This window comes from Cebus imitator, unplaced genomic scaffold (genome assembly GCF_001604975.1).
Source record: "Cebus imitator isolate Cc_AM_T3 unplaced genomic scaffold, Cebus_imitator-1.0 Scaffold459, whole genome shotgun sequence".
Lineage (NCBI taxonomy): Eukaryota > Metazoa > Chordata > Mammalia > Primates > Cebidae > Cebus > Cebus imitator.
This window is the reverse complement of record NW_016107774.1, coordinates 167,918-184,720: the sequence shown is the minus strand read 5'-3', so window position 1 is coordinate 184,720 and position 16,803 is coordinate 167,918. Positions and strand designations below refer to the sequence as shown.

Genomic DNA, 16,803 nt, shown 5'->3' with positions numbered 1-16,803 from the left:
ATTTTCTATAATATCCTGGGGCAAACCAGAGAATTTGGCAGTCTGATTGCAGGGGGGGAGTCCCTTCAGAGACCCACAGGCCAGTGGCATTAGTGCGGAGTGCCCAGGTTCACAGTGTAGCTTGTGGCTCGTGTCCATCTTGCAGGTGGCTCTTCCTCCACATCAGGACTGGGATCTCGAAGATGACAGGGGCAGTAAATCCTCCAGGCTCTTAGGAAATTTCACTCTGCTTCTGCTCAATGGTCTCTTTGGTCAGCAGGGTGTTCAACTCCTGTGTCTCCGTTTTCTTCAGCTTGGCCTTACCAAAGCTGGCGATTTCTCCCATGTCTGGTTTGTCTGCCAGTTTCTTAAAACAAGCCATATGGTCCTGCTCCAAGCCCGGGCTCCTGGTGCTCCCGCTCGCGTTGCCGCAGCAAGAGACTTGATGTATATCTTTACGCAACAGTATTCAGTGAGTTTCCGCCCATGTCTTAGGTGCTGAGGATGTCTCAGTGTTCATGACCTACCTCTCATTGCCTTCATGGAGCTTTTGTAGCAGTGGAGACAAAGTAGGAAGAGGAAAAGCTGAATGTTACTACGAAACAGCCATGGGATATAGACAAGAAACTGGAGGGATTCTTTCAGGCCGTCTCTTAAATGTAAGGGATTCTTATTTCTGTATAAAAAATTATCTCTCTCTGCCAAATGATAACACTATTAATGGAGTCATCTTTAACTCCCACCTCTTCACACTAAGTATAATTGGTAGACTTTAATGGGTGAAAATTTAGTATTTACAGAAACATGATAACTAAGATGACTTCCAAATGTGTGAGCAATGAGATTTTGGGGGAAAATAAAAACTGAATCCATGTAGACGCAGCTCTTGAATTAACCAAAAAATGTCTGTGCATAGGAGCAAAGATAGAATTAATTCTACTATTACTTCTAATTAAAGCTATACTAAAAAAGCTATATAAAAATATTTATACAGAAATAAGAGAAAAATAAAAGCAGGAGAAGGAAAAAGATAAGAGCTACTGTTTATTTAATATTTACCATATGTCAATCACTCTACCTACATTAACCATAAGAATGGCCATAGAAGTCACATGGGGCTAGCAATATGTTCTGCTCACAATCATAAATTAGTGTAGCACAACACCCACATACCAAAGAGTGAACACTTCAGAATTACAGATGTGGGCTAAAATTTGAGCTCTAATTTCCCTTAGGAAAGATGCCTAGCTTTTCAGGTCCCCTGTTGGCTCCTCTGCAGAGTCGGACTCATACTTAGAAATGTTCATGCATGCTAGAAAAGTTAGAAAAGATGATGCTTGCAAAAACTGAACACTTTATACAGCACAGAGTACTTGCTCAATAAATATCCCTTCTCCTTTCCTTTCGCCTGCGTACTGGATTTCTTGCCTTCTAAGGTTCGCTACAGGCCACTCTAGAGACCCTGTTCAATGCCCTGCTCCTCCTGGCTTTACACACACACACACACACACACACACACACACACACACACACACACACACACACACGGAGAGAGAGAGAGAGATTTATGAATAGAATGCTGTCCCATCAGACAAGGCAATGTAGCCAAGAAACTGCTTACCAGGCACTAGTAATATACTCCTTGAGAAAATGAAATTGAACCAAAATAGAAAATAAAACCATTTCTAAAATTCCAACAATAAACATAAGTTGATGTGAATTGAACACATTTGCAAGTGATGATAAATATCATGTGCCTACTTACCTGGCTAACACAGAGTGCGCTGTGTCTGCAACTGCCATTAATAATCAAACAGCTGAATGCTAGTAATTTGGTCTCCATGGGAACAGAAGGTAATATCTGCACTACTGTTCCTAGATGGATCTTTTATTATTTCAATATTTGAAAAGTGATTTTTCAAGATGATAGAAACTGTAAAATACATTGAATTATGTATAACATGGGAGATGAAAAGTGTGGAGTTTTGAATACTCCTTTGGTTTTGCTTATTTTTCAGGGAGAAAAGAAAATGACATTGATGGGGAGAACAGGTTGATATTTTAGAAGAAAGGATCACAATTTCCAGATCTCCTGTGATTTCTAACATTGTTAAAACTGGAACCTGTCCCTGACAGCTTTCATCATAGGTGTCGATTTACTGCCTTTAGTCATTTCACAGAAGTCCACCAGGCACCAACAAATGCCCAGAACCCTAGTGAATTCACTGGGCAATTCTCTTGGCAATCACACATTGAGGATTACAAAATCTGGGTAAATATTTGAATTGGTGATGGAGAAAATATCAGAAAAACGTAGTCTAAGATAACAAATAGACCAAACCATCCTATTCCTCAACTAGTTAAAACAGAAAACCAGGGACATCCTTGAATGTTTTTTTCTCTCTCACCTGTTTATTCTCCCTCTTAAATGGCTCACTTTACCTCCCTCCCCCATTTTCTGTTGCATTAGCATGGATCAGGTTCTCCTTTAGAAAACCGCAAATGCCCGTTTTGACTAGTCCACTCTTTCCCTCTAGGACTCATGTTCTGGTAGAAACAGAAACAGATGCATATGTACTAATGATAAGCAGTTCATATGAACTATTCATAGACAACAGCTAATGAAAGGCTGACCTTCTGCCCTGCATTATCTTATGGATTTTAATATATTAACTCATTTTCTTCTCACCCCAAACACACTAATTGTTCTTGTTAATATCATTTCTATTTTACAAATGACTAACTCATATACAAATAGGGTGATTTGCCTAAAATCACACAGACATATGCATGCATGTGCATGCATGCGCATACACACACACACACACACACACACGCACGCACACTCATGTGCAGAAAGTAACAGAGCAGAGGGTAGAACACAAGCAATCTGGGTCCACGGTCCATGGTGCATTGCACATGGTGGGCACTAATGCAGGTATATCATTTGAAATGCTTGGTTTGTCCAGAGGTGACAATATTATAACTACAGCACTCTTGGTTGGGTCACCTTTCTAGCCAGCAGTCTAGGACAGACCCACTGTTTCTTTCTGAGCCCTAGGCAAGTGTAATTCAAATGTCACTCTAATCAGCAACTGACCTGCAACCCTCTCCTCTGGGGCACCTTGGGAAGGTCCTTCTGTGATCAACTGCTAGTGAGAGGCAAAAAGCATCATTGTTGAGCCTGGAGCCTCTGAAGCCGCACTGTCCAGGCATTTGTCCTGCATGGCTGCTTACCAGCTGATTCCTTGAGCTTTATGGGCTTCAGTTTCTTCATCTTAAAAATGAGATTATTAATGACTTGCCTTATAGGTTGTCATTTTATTTAAATGAGTAAATAAATGCACAGAGCCTAGAAATAACTAACACATTGTGTTTGGTAAGTATCGATGAGGAAGATGAGGGGGATGATAATGATGCTATTGGTGGCGAAGTTGAACCTGAAAACTGCTGTCACTTCTATACCACAAGAACTCCCCGCAAAAATCTATTTCAAGCCCTGTGTTCATACTGCCAGTGTAAATGTCATCTCATCGTTTATAAAAAAATAGGAAATAGAACAACAAGTAACTACATGTATATAAATGTTCAAAAGTCCCATATTAAAAAGAAAAAAAAGTGCAGGAAGAGACGGACCACTGCTTCAGCCAACAAGAAGAAACAGAGTCCAAATATACTCACCTGTGTGAAATAACTAAAATCTAGATGATATAGGTGAACACGTTTTTCAGGCTTTGGATATCAGGCTACATAGACTAAAAATGAAGTAGGCCTCCTATTGTTTGTTCTAATATACTTCCTAAAGGGAGTTTCCGGGCCGTGACGCAGAAAGGTGAAACCCAGGCAAACTCTAGCAGACTCTTTGAATTAGGCATTTCTTGCATTGCTATAAAGAAAATGCCTGAGACTGGGTAATTTAGAAAGAAAAAAGGTTTAACTGTGATCTTTTCCTCTAAAATATCAACCTATTCTCCCCACCAGCATCATTTTCTTTTCTCCCTGAAAAATAAGCAAAAACAAAGGAGTATTCAAAACTCCTCATTTCCCGTCTTTCATGTTATGCATAATTGAATGTATTTTACAGGAAGCATACTGGCTTCTGTTTCTGGAGAAGCCTCAGGAAATGTATAGTCATGGAAGAAAAAGAAGGAAAAGCAGGAGTAGGAGCAAGAGAGAGAGAGAGAGCAGGGAAGTGTCACTGTCACACACTTGCAAACAACCAGATCTCTGGGGAACTCACTTACTATACAGCACCAAGGGGGATGGTGCCAAACTATTCATGAGAACTCCACCCTCGTGATCCAGACACCGCTCAGCAGTTCCCACCGTCTCCAGCACTGGGGATTAGAATTCAACATGAGATCCCACTTGTCTATTTTGGCTTTTGTTGCCATTGCTTTTGGTGTTTTACTCATGAGGTCCTTGCCCATGCCTATGTCCTGGATAGTATTGCCTAGGTTTTCTCCTAGAGTTTTTATGGTGTTAGGCCTCATGTTTAAATCTTTAATCCATCCAGAGTTAATTTTTGTATAAGATGTAAGGAAGGGGTCCAATTTCAGCTTTCTGCATATGGCTAGCCAGTTTTCCCAATACCATTTATTAAATAGGGAATACTTTCCCCATTGCTTGTTTTATTTTCAGGTATGTCAAATATCAGATCATTGTAGTTGTATGGCATTCCTTTGAGGCCTCTGTTGTATTCCATTGGTCTATACCACTGTTTTGCTACCAATGTCATGCATCATGCTGTTTTGATTATAGTAGCCTTGTAACATAGTTTGAAATCAGTTAGCATGATGCCTCCAGCTTTTTTGTTTGTTTTGCTTGGGATTGTCTTGGTTATGTGGGATTTTTTTTGGTTCCATATGAAGTTTAAGGTGGTTTTTTCCAATTCTGTGAAGAAAGTCATTGGTAGCCTGATGGGGATAGCGTTGAATCTATAAATTTCACTGGGCAGTATGGCTATTTTCACAATATTGATTCTTCTTAACCATGAGCATGGAATGTTTTTCCATCTGTTTGTGTCCTCTTAGACAAATGGGATCTAATTAAACTTAAGAACTTCTGCACAGCAAAAGAAACTATCAATAGAGTGAACTAGCAACTAACAGATTGGGAAAAAGTTTTTGCAATCCACCCATCAGACAAAGGGTTAATATCTAGAATCTACAGAGAACTTAAACAAATTTATAAGAAAAAAAAAACCCATTCAAAAGTGGGCAAAGATTATGAACAAACACTTTTCAAAAGAAGACATTTATGCAGCCAACAAACATGAAAAAAAGCTCATCATCACTGGTCATTAGAGAAATACAAATCAAAACCACATTGAGATACAACCTCATGTCAGTTAGAATGTCTATCATGAAAAAATCAGGAGACAATATGCTGGAGAGGCTGTGAAGAAATAGGAACACTTTTACACTGTTGGTGGGAGTGTAAATTAGTGTAACCATTGTGGAAGACAGTGTGGCGATTCCTAAAGGATCCAGAAATAGAAATACCATTTGACCCAGCCATCCCATTACTGGGTAAACACCCAAAGGATTATAAATCATTCTATTATAAGGACACATGCACATGTATGTTTACTGTGGCACTGTTCACAATGGCAAAGATTTGGAACCAACAAAATGCCCATCAATGACAGACTGGATAAAGAAAATATGGCACATATACACCATGGAATATTATATAGCCATCAAAAAGATGAATTCATGTCCTTTGCAGGGACATGGATGAAACTGGAAACCATCATTCTCAGCAAACTGACACAAGAAGAGAAAACCAAACACTGCATGTTCTCACTCATAAGCGGGTATTGAACAATGATAATACATGGGTACAGGGAGGGGAACATCATACACTGGGGCCTGGGGGGTGGGGGGCTAGGGGAGGAATAGTAGGGGGTAGGGGGATTGGGGAGGGATAACGTTAGAAGAAATACCTAATGTAGATGATGGGGTGATGGATGCAGCAAACCACTTCCATGGCACATGTATACCTATGTAGCAAACCTGCACAATCTACACATGTACCATAGAGCTTAAAGTATAATAAATAAATAAATAAATCAAAGAATTCAACATGAGATTTGGTGGGGACACAGATTCAACCATATTACTCTCAGATTTGAGAAGATAGAATGCAAATTAAAGCAAGTTTAGGTAGGCTAGAGTTCACAGGACAAAGTACTGAATAGCCAAAGAAACAATTCCCAGAGCTCAGGCAGGACTGAGAATTAACTAATGTATCACAAATCAGAATTGAAAACCTCACAATTCATGGAATATTGAGTAGAAAACTCAGAAGGGCATTACCTCAATAATTGGGTAAAATTAGCCGTAGATAAAATCTGCTCTGATCTCACCTAACAAATCTTAAAAAGCAAGCTTTGAGGCCAGGCACTGTGGCTCACACTTGTGATCACAACACTTTGGGAGGCCAAGGCAGGAGGATCACAAGGTCAGGAGTTGGAGATCAGCCTAACCAACATGGTGAAACCACGACCTTACGAAAAATACGAAAATTAGCTGGGTGTGGTGGCACGTGCTTGCAATCCCAGCTACTCAGGATGCTGAGGCAGGAGAATCACTTATACCTAGGAGGCAGATGTTGCAGTGAGCAGAAATCATGCCACTGCACTCCAGCCTTGGCGACAGAGCAAGACTCTATCAAAAAAAAAAAAAAGGAATGTAACCACATCCAATTACAGAGCTAAAGAATGCATATGTATGCATGAGTGTGCACATGCAGGCACACACACCCATACATATTCAGCCCTGAAAAATATAAAACCACAATGCTTATCATCGAATGCAAACTACTAGGCATACAAGTAAGCAGGAAAATGAAATATATGTAAAGAGAAAAATCAGTCAATAGAAACTAATTCAGAAATGGCAGCAATGATAGAGTTCTCAGCAAGGACAGTTACAAAGAGAAAGAAGATGACGTAGGGAGTAGGGGGTGAGAAGTGGAGGAAAGAAAGGAGGAGATGGAGAGAGAGAGACAGAAAAGGGGAGCTGAGAACGAGGCAGAAACAGGAGGGCAACTGAGAGGTAAGGAGATAAACAGAGAAGCCACTTGCGTAAGGACGGAGATGCCCGGGGAGCAAAGGCAGATACAGGAGTAGGAGAGGGCGGTGGCAGAGAAGGGATATAGTAGGATGACAGAAAGAAGGTCGAATAGCAATCACCTGCCCATTGCTTCTTAACTCTTATCACAATTGCAACCCATAAATAATCAGCACAATTATCTATTTATTTTATATATGCCCCCCTAAAAGAAAAAATTCTCCACCAAATTCCTGTCTGTCCATAAAGCCAGGATATCATCTGTCTCATTCACTGCAGTTTTACCAATGATTCACACAGCGCATTGAATATATCAGGGTGGCCCAAAGCTACTGAATATATTAGAGAAGGGACAAATATAACTGTTATTTACTGACCAGGCTGAAGAGGTTCAGTAACCTGCTCAAAGACAAATGCTAGTGAGTAGAATAATTAGATTTAGATGTAGTGGGTTTTGTTAATTTGTGGGTTTCTTGTTGTTGTTGCTGTTTTAAATCTGAGTGCAGGATATTCCTAAGAGGCAGGAAAACAAAATGAATTTTTTAAAAAGATTCTGACAAGCAACCCATGACAAGTCTTTTAACTGTTCAATGAATAATTATTCTTCAATTATGGATTATATTTTCTCAAGCAAGACAACTGTGAGTACAGAAGTTCAGAAAGTCTTTATCCTATATTTAGGAGAAAGACACACTGCCTTCGGCAGCTGCTGGTAGGAGTGAGGCAATGGAATGGACAAGGCTTGGGTATAGGAGGCTAATGTCAGGGACAGGAGCCTCCAACTGTGAACTGGTTCCATTTCATGTTCAGATTCCAGGATCAGGTGCACAGGTGTTAGAGGGTGTCTGCCACACTGGTCTTCTGTAGCTTCTCTCCTGTGTCACACAGGACCAGTTAGTTTCTATTTCTGAACCTCAGTTTTCTTGTTCCAAAATGTCCATGGCGATCTCTCCCTCTAAGGGTGGTCATGGGGTTAAACAGGAGAGAACAACAAAATCCACATGGCAATGACTATTCCACTGTGGGATGCCTGTTAGTCTGAAAATGCACAGTGAAGAATAAACTACTTCCTCCAACAGTTGTAGTCCAGGAGCTCTTGACTATAGAGACTGGCAAGAAAATAAGCAGTAAAAATGAACTGTAACAGTTGAAATGACAGGAGTGAGCAAAAAGAAATTTAGGTCCCAGAGAAGGGCCTGCTAAACCATCCAGGAGTCAGGCAAGAGGGAGGGAAGTAGGATGGGACTTTGGAGGAAAGAATGCTCGTGCAGAGTCTTACAGAAGCAATAAGAATTCATAAGATAAGGATCCTGAAGGGTATCCCAGGCATTGGAAGCAGCTTACAAACAAGTGGAAAACGGAGAAAGATATGTGCTCTTAAGCATCCTTTGGTGTGGGTTGAAGGGTAGAGGTGGCCAAGACTCTAAGGTCATTTAGTATTAAACAATCGCAGACATATATCTTACTCAGAGCACTGTGCACTAGTACGGCAGAAATGTGTTACATTGCAGCATTATTCACAAGAACAAAGACATAGAATCACCCTAGGTGCCATCAATGAAGGAATAAAGAAAATATAGTCCATATATAACATGGAATACTAAGCAGCCATTAAAAATAACAAAATTATTTTCTCTGCAGCAACATGCATGTAGCTGGAGGCCATTATTCTGAGCAAATTAACACAGAAACAGGGAAATAAATGTCATATGTCCTCACTTTTAAGTGGGAGATAAGCATTGGGTACACATGGATATAAAGATGACAACAATAGGAACTGGGGACTACTAGAAGAGAGGGTGAGTGACACAAGGGTTGAAAAATTAACTGTTGCATACTATGCTCACTATCTGGGTGACAGGATCAACTGTACCCCAAACCTCAGTATCATGCACTATACCCATGTAACAAAGCTAGGCATGTACCCTCTGAATCTAAAGTAAAAGTTGAAAAAATTAAAAAAAAAAAAGCTAAAGCTAGGGAAATACCACAGTTGAAGAACATTGATAAATGCAGACCAAAGATTGACAGCACTCTGTAGTTAACACATTCAGAAAGGCATAGGTGCCCCAGCTGAGATGGAACAATGTGGGCAGGAAGTCATCCAGCATCAAACACAGAGCAGGACTCCTACGTGCACACATGCACATGCACGCAGGCAGTGCAAGAGGGGCTAGACAGAGCCAAGACCAAAACATTTTTAAAGCTCTATGTGACTAAGTGTTCCACATCATGAAGAACCGGCATTGAAGAATAGTACTACAGTGCAGCTACACCTAAACAGGTAAAATACAACCATTATCTGGTTGGCGTATGTTATAGACTTAATGTTTGTGTCTCCCCAAAGTCACATGTTGAAGTCTTATTCAGAGATAAGGCTTTTGGAAGGTAATTAGAGTGGGATTAGGTCATGAGGATGGGAACCTCATGATGAAGTTAATGCCCTGCAGGACATTATTAAATAGGCCAGACACAAAAAATACAAATCCTGCACGATTTCACTCACATGTAGAATCTGAAAAGGTCAAACTCACAGAAACAGAAAATAGAAAGGTGGTTATTCGAGACTCGCTGGGCAGAGGTGGGGAGAACAGGGAAGGCAAGAATGGAGAGAAAAAAATGACAAGTTGGTGAAAGGGTACAAAGTTTCAGTTAGACTGACAGAAGAAGTTTTAGTGATTTATTTCACTGCATGGTGAGCACAGTTAATGATAATGTATATTTCAAAATTGCTACAAAATAGATTTTAAACATTCTTACCACAAAGTAAAGGATAAGTTGGTGAGTGACAGATTAGATAGCTATGTTAATTACATTGATTTAATCTGTGCATAGATTAAAAGAATTACACTGTATCCCACAAATATACACAATTATTATTTGTCAACTAAAAAATAAACAGAAAATTAGATGGAAAAACAGAAAAAGAGAAACAGATATGGATCTTTTTCTGCTCTCTGCCATGTGAAGGTACAACAAGAAGGTGGTCATCTGCAAGTCAGCAAGGGGGCCCTCACGGGACATTGGGCTGGTAGATGCCTGAATCTTGGACTTCTCAGCCTCCAAATCTGTGGAAAATAAATGTTTGCTGTTTAAGCCAAAAAAAAAAAAAAAGATTTTTCAATTTGCAGGTGCAGTGTGTGTGTGTGTGTGTGTGTGTGTGTTGCACAGGGATTAGGTAGTGAATAGCACTTACATTATTGTAGGTCAAATGGTCTTACAACAGAGGATGTGAGACATAGATTTGGGTGCACATGGTTTAATAAGTCACTGCACTGCTCTCAGAAGAACATGACTGAGGGACCAAGGTAGGTCAGGGCAGAAGCTAAGCAAGGATGAATTTTCTACTACTAGTTGGGCTAAACTCAAGATGAGGGGTGGGCAGTCTTCGGCACCCAGGTGTCAGGCAGTCATGAGTTGTGATCACAGATGGGTAAAGCTCTGAGCTTTCAACACCAACCCTCATAGCATCTGCAGGGTGGCGGTGCATGTTTCCAGTAAAGGAGATCTGTATCCTATGCACAGAGGAGGGAGGAGGAAGTTCCAGTTACACTAAAGGTGTATGTTCATTCCATAGGGGCCTAGAGGAACCTGGAATTCATGTTTAATTAGAAGGAGAGGAGAGATTTCACAAGGAAATAGTATTTGAGCCAAGTTTTAGAGGTGGATAACTGATTGTTATTTTCCTATATAACAAGTCATTAAGAAAACTTAGCAGATAAGCTATGTTGAAGTTCTAAAAAATATATAATTTTCTGGGGACCCACTGTGTGTGCATGTGTGTTTCTCTGTGTGTTGATGTCATTTTTTTTCATTGATTCTGCAAACAAATATTGAGCATTAGTTTATGTTGAACACTATGGTAGGTCATGGAGACACTGTGAAGAACAAGAACATCTATGACGCCTGCTGTCACAGAACATGGAGTCACTGTTGTAAACTAAGACAAATGCACAAAAGGAAAGGAACAGAATTCTGTTACAACGTATGATAAAGGAACCTGACAAACCTGCGAGTCAGGAAAAGCTCTCTCAAGGAATTCACCTTTAAACTGATCTGAAGGATGAATAGGGCCAAAGAGTAGGGGTTGTCCAGGAAGTAAGTGCAGCATGTGCAAGGGTCCTGTGGTTGCACAGAGCCTGTCTAACTCAGGGCTTTTTTTTTTTTTTTTTTTTTTTTTTTTTGGGGGGGGGGTTTTTTTTTTTTTTTTTTTTTTTTTTGAGTGAGGGTGGATGGAGTCTCGCTCTGTCACCGAGGCTGGAGTGCAGTAGTGCAATATTGGCTCACTGCAACCTCCGCTTCCCATGTTAAGCAATTCTCCTTCCTCAGCCTCCTGAGTAGCTGGGATTACAGGCATGTGTCACCACGCCCAGCTAATTTTTATATTTTTAGTAGAGGTGGAGTTTCATCATGTTGGCCAGGCTGGTCTCAAACTCCTGACCTCAAGTGATCCTCCCACTATGGCCTCCCAAAGTGCTGGGATTACATGTGTGAGCCACCACACCTGGCCCTAACTCAGGGCTTTCTGTAGAGAGCCTGTGCTCTCCAGAGCATGCTGCATGACAAACTGTCCTTCTTTCAGCAGGAAAGATATGTTCTCTTACCATGTGGCCCCAGCTCCCAAGTTCACAACTGATCAGATCAGGGCAGACAATCCCTAGGATGTCAAGTGATCTTGACATGGCTGTTGCCAAAACATCTGCTCAGATGGGGATGCTCATCTTTGCCTTAGTCAAACCAAGTATCCCCTTTAAAACTGTTTTCTGGGAAATAAGCAGGAAGTCAGCTATTTGGGAGTTGGGGAGTGAAATAATTAAATACAAAGTGAATCTGCAAATTAAGGGCAGATCGGGCAGTTGACAATGGCGCATTCGCAGGGACTTTCATGAATAGGATCCTATGCAGCCCTGCTGGGACCTGTCTTGGATCTAGCATTTCTCACTCCAATAAGCAAAACTCCAGGCATACAATCGTTCCTACCTTTGGCATGCTATGAGAGTTCTGTTACTTGTTTTCTTAAAGTAATTATTAATAGCTTTAGTATAACTGTTATATAAAAACTGCATAAGCTTAATGTATGCAGTTTGATGAATCTAGGCAGATGCACATGCTCATGACACCGTCACCCCAATCAAGGAAACAGTTACATTCATCACATCTAGAAGTTTCCTTGTGCTTTCTGGTGTGTTTTAATTTTGTCTGCTTTTTTTTTGGAGGTGGGGCGGTGGTAGTGGCTGTTTTTTGGTAAGACCACTTAATATGAGATCTGCCGTCTCAACAAATTTTTAAGTGTATAATACAGTATTGTTAGCTCTAGGCACTATGTTGTACGACAGATCTCTAGAATTTATTCCCCTTGCAGAATTGCAAGATGGACTGCAATGAAAAAGTAACTTCCTATTACATATGTCTCTGCAGTATATCTTTAATCCTGCTATCAAGGCAACCTAATAGAATATGCACAAGGTTGTACATTACAGCTGCTGTTGCCTTCTTCATACATACAGAAAAGCATCCATCTGTGAGCCATGCCTGTGACTGAATTCTGACCCTGTCTTGGGCATTTTATGTGTGCATTGTCTCTGGCTTAAAGAGGCTAAATGATGAAATCAAGGACTAGAGTGACAAGGACTAAATTTGAACCTAAGTGTCTAATTCCTAAGTCTATACCTTTTGGACCATTCCAAGAGACCTCAGTTGGAGGTAGATAACAGAATAATGTGGGGAGATTTTTTTTAAATACTGCTATCCAAACTTCACTCTAGCTGGGCTGAATCAGAATCTTTAGGCATAGGGCTGAGGTATGCATAATTTAATAAAGACTCCCCAGAAGATTTTGATGTGCACTCCTGGTTAATAACTTGCGTCATCCCCAGTTGCAGGATGGGGGGCTTTCTGCCACCCAAAGGCAGGATGGTGCCTTTCCCTGGCACCATATTCAAGCTTGTTTACCACGAATGAACTGCTAAGAAGTGCGAATTTGTTGGACTTCTGATGTTTCTTGCTAGATTAAAGAATATACAGAGAGCTTTGAGGCTGTGGAGCTTGAGGGACATATGTCGGCGGGGAGCAGACCTGTGTTTGACAAGGTAGGTTTCACAGGCTGAGCTGAATGACAGACTCCCCTGAACCAGCTTACTGGGAGAGTATGTCACATACCAACCACAGCTTCTGGTTGCTCTGAACTTGACTTTTCTTCCTCTTAAACCTCACGCAGCACCATTAGGCCAGCATGGGACTTAGGAAAAGGAGGAAGACAGGGATAGGACAGGAAGAGGACAGCGGCTTACAAGTGCTGCCTGCACTGCCTTGCAAGGCCCTGATGTCCCCTTGGTTCCCAGGATTCTCTCCAGCCATCCAGCTACAGCATCTGTTCTTTTTGGGCCTGCTACAATTTCAGACTGAGGACGGAGCAGCAGGGGCATCCAGCAAATAGGTGTGAAGTGTCCTGTTGGTCTGATGATCGGGTTCAAAACAGAGCACAGCTGCTTTTGTGTTGACAGCTTTATACCACCCGTGAAGCGCCCATGTTTCCCTATATGAACGCTCACACATGTGTGCGTGTGCACAACACACTCACACAGACATCGGCAATGCCATCAGCAGAATGCCATTTGGCTAGGTTCTGGCTGTCTTCATTACTAGGGGAAATCATTTAAGAAGCTTTATGGGGTTCACTCTACTGCATCTTCCCTCCATGCATGACCCTGCTGTGTCCTCCTCTTTGGCACCTTCTTCATGGGGCCTGCTGGAAACTGAGTCTGAAGGAATCATCTCCAAGGGCGTGGGCCTGGCAATGGGCACCTTCCATGATCTGCCCATCTTTCACTGAAGCTCACAAAGTACACACAATCTCAAGACCATAACACAGATGCTAATGAGGTATTGCACATCAGACTCCTGTCCTTCGATAAATATGGCCCTCTCATCTAGGATGCCTTTCCTCAGAGACCCGTAGTTATAGTCAGAGTAGGCTAGGCAGTGCTGAAGTAACGAATGACCCTAAACTCTCAATGTGTAACAACATAAAAGCTGAGTTATCACCGTGGAAGAGGCAGCCTTTGTGGGCAGTTTTACAAAAAGCAGGGAGTCAGGATTTCAGCCCTTCTGTTTTGGGATGCTGCCACCTTTAACACACACCCTCTGTATTAGCCCGTTCTCATGCTGCTGTAATGAACTGCCCCAGACTGGGTAATTGAAGAGGTTTAATTGACTCCCAGTTTTGCATGGCTGGGGAGGCCTTGAGAAATTTAGAACTATGGTAGAAGGTACCTCTTCACAGGGCAACAGGAGACAGAATGAGTACCCAGTGAATGGGGAAGACCCTAATAAAACCATCAGCTCTTGTGAGATCTCACTCACTATCACAAGAACAGCATGAGGAAAACTGCCCCCATGGTTCAATTATCTGCACTTGGTCCTGCCCTTGACACTTTGGGGTTATTATAATTCAAGTTGAGATTTGGGTATAGACACAGAGTCAAACCATATTACCTTCCATAGGTACCACAGAAGAGGGTGGAGAGTATCACATAAAATATTTTTCAGGGATAAGATATGTATCCACTGGCTAGAGTCTAGACACATGGCCCCAAAGTAACTGCAAGAAAGGCTCAGAAATGGGTCTTCAATTGTGTGTGTAAAGATGAAATGAGAATAAGCCAGTCTCTGCCACCACTGTCATTCTGATCAGCCACAATCTATTTCACTCTTCTTTCCACGCCTAGAGTAACCACATTCAAGGGGAACAGCCCTAGGCTCATGCAGTCCCAGCTTCATACTCAAAATGCAGAATCCCTGAGTGATGGATGCTGGTGTTGGCATTAGGCCCCGATGTGGCTCTCTTACATCCAACAACCTCAGACCTGGACATATAAATTAACTGTCCTTCAGAATGTTCTGTACTAGAAAAAATAAGAGAATAACTGAAAAAATAACTCCCATTAGGAAGAATGGAGGAAAACGTCACCTGTAGCAGCCATGGGTCTACAGCAGTTCTCAAATGCTGTGGGGCAAGCAACCTGACAGCCCTCTAGCTGGAGCTGGGGACAGACTCATGGACATACACAAATTCTTCTACTGATTGGAATTCCTTAGTCCGTGCCTGTGGACTAAGGAATTCCAACCAGTAGAAGAATTTGTGTATGTCCCCTGGACTCACGTAAGCTGTGCCTGCTGGGTCTGCTTGTAGGAGGCTGTTCACTGCTATCCTTATTCTTCTTGGCTTGTCCTGAGGTAGGCAGTGGGAACACAACACTTTGGGGACCATATACTGTTGAAAGCCTACCTCTTGCCTTATAGCACCATAAGCCCAAGGACTGATAACAGTCTTAAAGAGTCAAACATTCTTGGATCCCAAGTTGGTAGTTTCTTTGACAATATAATTTTCTCTAAAAAACTGTTTAGGCTGTCAATGTATTTATTTCTGGTTTCCCCTAATAAACAAATCCAAAGTTTTAAAATCTGCTTTGTTGCTTGGCTTTTCTTGTGCAGGTCACATGAAGTTACCTTTTCAAAAGTTTTTAATTTATTTTTTATCTTTATTTTATTTTGTATTTATTTATTTATTTATTTATTTTTGAGATGGAGTCTCACTCTGTCACTCAGGCTGGAGTGTAGTGGCACAATCATGGTTCACTGCAACCTCCACCTACCAGGTTCAAGTGATTCTCTTTCCTCAGTCTCTCAGTGCAGCTGGGACTACAGGTGCATGACACCACACCCAGCTAATTTTTATATTTTTAGTAGAGATGTGGTTTCATCATGTTGGCCAGGCTGGTCTCAAACTCCTGATCTCAAGTGATTTTTCCACCTTGGCCTCCCAAAGTGCTGGGATTACAGGCATGAGCCACTGCTCCTGGTATCAAGATTTTTTTAAGTGGCTAATTTGTAAGCTCCATGAGAGTAGGGACAGGGCAGGCTTGCTCACTTCCATAGCACTCACCCTCACACTTGAGGGATTTAACCTAACCGTTGTCCACATCACATGAATGCACAATAAATGGCTTAGACTCAGCTTTGCTAACTGCAGAAAGGAGCAAACACTAATGTAACTTTTTATTAAGGAGATACCTATTTCTGATGACTCTGTGCTAGGTACAGAATGTGACAGATATGGCTTCCAATTTACCAGGAAGATGAAAGGAGGCGAGCAGGTAAAAAGTGACTCTAAGTGGACAAAAGACAAGTGTTAGACACAGTCAGATCTGGAGTCATATCCCAGCCCAGCCAGGAATCAGCTGTCTGATGCTGGCCAATTTGCTTAAGTTGTTAAAGCTCTAGTTTCTTCAACTATACAATATGAGTATATTCAGGAATCTGTGAGGAGCCATATTAAAAATATCCAGCAGAGAGCCAAACATAAATAAACGCTCACTACAGGTACCTGACATGCTTAAGCTACAAGATCCACGGGTCTGTAGTGTCACCATCACAGCATCCCTGGGTGGGAGAACAGGAAAAGGAGAAAAAAGAGGGCGGAGAAAAAAGGAATTCCCCGTAGGGCAAATACCTTACCCTTCCCTGACTCCCAGATAAATCTTATGAGTCAAGAAGATTTCATCATCCCATTTAAAAAAGAAGAAGAAACAGATAATCTGAATGGTTAAATGGCTCACTCAAGCTCTCACAATTAATCCATCGGAAAACCGAAGCTTAGCCCTACCACGTTGATTTACTCCAAGTCTACTGTTCTTGCCTGCATGCCCTGCTGCTCTGTCCCCTTGTACTCAGTATGTATTTACTGCAT

At 41.5% G+C, this 16,803-nt stretch overlaps 2 protein-coding genes across 2 annotated transcripts in view; both read right to left on the bottom strand.

Annotated features, from left to right (window-relative positions):
* FAM135B (family with sequence similarity 135 member B) overlaps nt 1–16,803 on the bottom strand; it is a 233,083-nt gene that overhangs the window by 79,925 nt on the left and 136,355 nt on the right. The gene's annotated exons all lie outside the window — the stretch shown is intronic.
* On the bottom strand, nt 74–519 carry LOC108291573 (thymosin beta-10-like). The gene has a single exon (XM_037732621.1). The coding sequence runs from the start codon at nt 359–361 to the stop codon at nt 212–214; it is 150 nt and encodes a 49-aa protein (XP_037588549.1). The 5' UTR covers nt 362–519; the 3' UTR covers nt 74–211.